At 52.6% G+C, this 3,892-nt stretch overlaps 1 protein-coding gene across 1 annotated transcript in view; it reads left to right on the top strand.

Moving 5' to 3' along the window:
* The first annotated feature begins 2,950 nt into the window (after nt 1–2,950).
* Nucleotides 2,951–3,892, top strand: part of LOC104389611 (C-type natriuretic peptide 2-like) — a 1,888-nt gene continuing 946 nt past the window's right edge. Inside the window, exon 1 of the mRNA XM_009998636.1 lies at nt 2,951–3,049. Coding sequence (XP_009996938.1) covers nt 2,951–3,049 — 99 coding nt within the window. The remainder of the gene's footprint in view (nt 3,050–3,892) is intronic.

Below are 3,892 nucleotides of genomic sequence, written 5' to 3'. Positions count from 1 at the left end.
GCTGCTGCCTTAAGCAGGCACTTGCTGCCCTTCCATTCCTCACAAGCAGTTATTTTGGTGGCCCCCACAATGACTAGGAATTGCTACTGAAGGAGCCATCCCACCCCCTCGCTTCTGAGGCAGAGGAATTGGTGCCAAGATCATCACTTTCCATTCTCCGAGGGGCTCCTGACCACAGCAGGCTCCCAGGTTCCTACATATGGTACCAGGGGAACAACATGAATATCATCCCTGCTTCTAGAGCCTGCAGCAACCACCACCAGCCCTTTCTGTCACCGTGGGCCTGGAGGTGTTCCTCCAGGGTACTTCACCCAACTCCTAATCCTCCCACTCTCCAGTTGCCCTGCTCCTTTGCTTTAGAAGCAACTGTTGGTAAATGACTGATTGTAATTCAGTGGGAGATCACTTTCCTGGTGATCTTGCAAGCTCAAGAATCAGTGCCTCAGCATCAGAGAGGGAAGGGTTTTTATAGAAGAAACTTGTTAGCACCAGAGAAGAATGAAGGACAATAACCTACTTGAGTCTGAGAAAACTGGGGCAATCGAGGACTCGTCTGTCAAAGCCTTTTCACTTCACAGCCACTGCCAGGACGTGTCAGAGCAACTATTCAGTTGTACTGCAGTCCCAGCAAGGATCTGGGACACAGAGCAGCTGCAATTTCACTGCACCTGAGTCACTGAGCACCTGCAATTTATACAGGCTTTGCTGATTTGCAAGAATTTGCAAGAAACTGCACCTTTTCTACAGTTCTCTAAGTTTACTGTTTGGTAGGGTGCAGTGATAACTGCTTCCCTCCTCCTAGCCCCAGCTTTTGCAGGACTCAAGAAGGGGACGAGGCCCTTGAGAGCTCAGAGCCTGTCCATCCCTGCAGGGCTCAGCCTTCATGCAAGTGGGTTGGAATTCCCAGCAGTTGCAAACACATTTCTGGCATTCTTCTTGCAGCACGGGGGCCACCACGCTCGAGGGGTGCTGGATCAACCAACCACTAAATTTTGTATCAAAAACAAAGCTTTTTTTTTTTTTTTGCTTTTGTACTTACCTTTTGCTGAGGAGAAGAGTTGACCCCTGGAACCTGTGTGTTCACCACGAGCTGCGTCTGCCTGTCTTGCTGGGAGCATGAATGTGCTAGCAGGCTGACTCAGCTGCTTCTGGATGCTCAGATGTGACTAGGAAGTACAGAACAACGTCCTCTGGGATATCTGGCATGTGGGATGAACGCGTGCTCCCTTCCCAGCCTCCTTCCTCTCTTTCCCACCCCTCTGAAGCTTTTACACCACGAAGCCAGCAGGCAGGAGGGGCTGCCTGTGAGCTCACGTCCCACGCTCTGTGCACAGTCATCCAGTGGCGTGTCCTCTCCAGCAGTCACCTGTGCTTTCAGGTTTTAAAGGCTGATACAAAAATGATCTTGCTCCCCACAAAATGCCTTGGGGGAGGCCACCATCCAGCATGCCCAGGCGAGGTGATGACAGGGGACTGCCAGGCAGGACCACCAGAGCATTGCTCCGGAAGCAGCACCACCCATGGGTCACAGGTGTCAGGTGAAGCCAACATACTTGGGTCACAGCACCTGTGGGAAGTCTCTGCTTCCAGCACCAGCGCTGCAGACTGAAGCCCCACACTCACATGGGCTGGATGCAAAAGTTTGTAAAACCTGCTGGCTGCTCGGGCAGGGAAAAAGGAACCCACAAATCTGCATCAAGTGGAAAATGCTTGGAAGGAAGGAAAGACAGGGCAAACATCTGAACTGTATATTTTGTTATGTCTGCAAAAGTCTGTTTTTTTTTCTTATTGTCTTCTTTACCTAAAAAAAATAAACAAAAGCAGGCAGCAGAACACTGCCTGTCAAGTTCTGACCCAACTGCTTTGTGCAGAAGCACTGAATAAAGGGAAGTTGAAGGTGTGATTAAACTCACCCAGCACACCCACTACTGATCCTGTATGGGGGTACAGTCGCCCCTATCCCTCCCCTGACAAACTTTCCTGATTAGTTTCTGCCTTCACACCCCAGCTGACTTCTGGACCCTGATCTCCAAACAGTGACCTCATTGCCTTGTTCAGCTGGTGAGAAACTACAGTAAAATGGGAGAGGTAAACAGAGGGGAGGGGGAGCTAATGGCCAGAAGATTTAGGAGGTAGGAATCTGCTCCTCACCATCCTCCTTCCATTGTGTGCCTGAGCTTGAGAAAGTGCAAGCTGAGCCTGGACAAGCTCTTTTCTGTGCTGGTTCCTCTGGAAACTCAGTCCAGCCCTCCAGATGGTGTATGTTGAGTGACTCGGGACAACCAGCTTGCAAGTTATATGCCCACTAGTGTTAGACTCGCCCTCCTGTCACCACCACAAATCCCACAGTTAGTGCTGCAATTCATACACCTTCTGCAGCAAAAGCTCTTCATTCCCAGGCCAGCCAGCTCACCAAGATATACCTGATAGAAACTAGAGGGCTTGTATTGTCGCAGAGCAGAATTTGTGTCAGCTCCACACAGCCAGCAGTGCAACTGCTGCTAGTTCATGCTCAGGATGATTAAAGAAGCACCATTAACAGTCCTCTGCCTACGAGGAGTATGTACAATATAACTGCACAATCCAGCCTTCAATATCCTTCTTTGGGATGTGTCTCAAAGTGTCACCCCACTCCTGACCCTGACAGATACCTCCAGGCCCTGGCCAGCAGCAGCTCAACTCACATTTGTCTTCCCAGACACTCAGTCAACACACCTTTGTGTCCTTTTTCTTTAGAGGAAGGGGTCTTGCTGAGCTCACCCTGAAATATATCACCCTGGACAAAAGGGCTGAAAGGTTAGGGAGCTCCAGGGGGGTAGTTCAGCAGGGAGCTGGGGCCAGTCGCCTGCCAGGACCAAAGCTATAAAGGCAAAGAGGGGCCAGGGACTGCAGCTGACACAGATGCTGCAGGTCGTGCCTCGCCTCCCACGAGCCCTGGGGTAAGAAGAAGATGCTGGGGCTCCAGTCGTGGCCTTGTTCGCTTTTCCTTCTCTTAGCTCTGCTCTCCGCCAGCGTTCAGACTGTGTCCTTGCCAGGAGAGAGGCTACAGGTAGGAGGGACTGGGAGAGAGCTGAGGGAGGCTTCAGGAGTGGAGGGGCAATCTGGGGAGGTCATGCTTGAACCTGGAATGGGGGCAGGGGGGGAGGTGTGCAAATTCCAGCTGCTGCCTATTCTCCTTCCATCCAACAGCCTCAGCTCGAGGGTGATGGTGTCTTTATAACCCAGCTCCTAAAGGGCACCAGCGTTAGAAAGCAGCAGGCAGAAAAAAGCCTTTCAGTCCCCCCTGGTGTGGGGCAGGCAGCCCACGGACTCCCCACGTTGCCTGCAGGGGCTTTTAAAGGTGAAGCCCCACTCCACCCTGTGTAAGCAGCTACCAGAGACTGCAGTCACGTCCCTTGTCATGTTCAGAGCCTTGGTTCTGACGTTTCAGAGGCAAGGCTCATCCTGTTAGGTCAGGATTTTCACTCTAAGCTCTGGAATGTCCCCAGGTAGCCTGCCTTTAAGGCCAAGAGCCCCTGCCAGCACGCCAGCCGAGGGCTGCTTCACTTGGGTAAATCTTTTACCCTTAGCATTTGCAGCAAGAATACTTTGGCTTTCAAACCTACCCGGCTCCCTCTTACCCTGAGCCACACCACCTCCCCTTCACGTCACGCTGGGAAAGCTACAGGGAAGCAGTGAGGACGTGAACCAGGATCACAAGACCCATCCTGCCGGTGACTCACCCGCTTTCACTCCTCGCCCAGGATGATGCTTCGGTGAACTCGCTGGGGAGCAGAGCTGCACACAGGCATCCTCAGCCCCAGCTCAGCACCCACGTGAGGGACAGACAGGGGCATGGCTGCCTCCCTGGGCAGCAGGGCCATGCCTGCACCCTGACCATGCCTGCACCCTG

The sequence above is a fragment of the Chaetura pelagica genome, unplaced genomic scaffold (assembly GCF_000747805.2).
Source record: "Chaetura pelagica isolate M959 unplaced genomic scaffold, ChaPel_1.0 scaffold120, whole genome shotgun sequence".
NCBI lineage: Eukaryota > Metazoa > Chordata > Aves > Apodiformes > Apodidae > Chaetura > Chaetura pelagica.
Note: the sequence above shows the minus strand (reverse complement) of the source record. Positions and strands in the feature narration are given on the sequence as shown.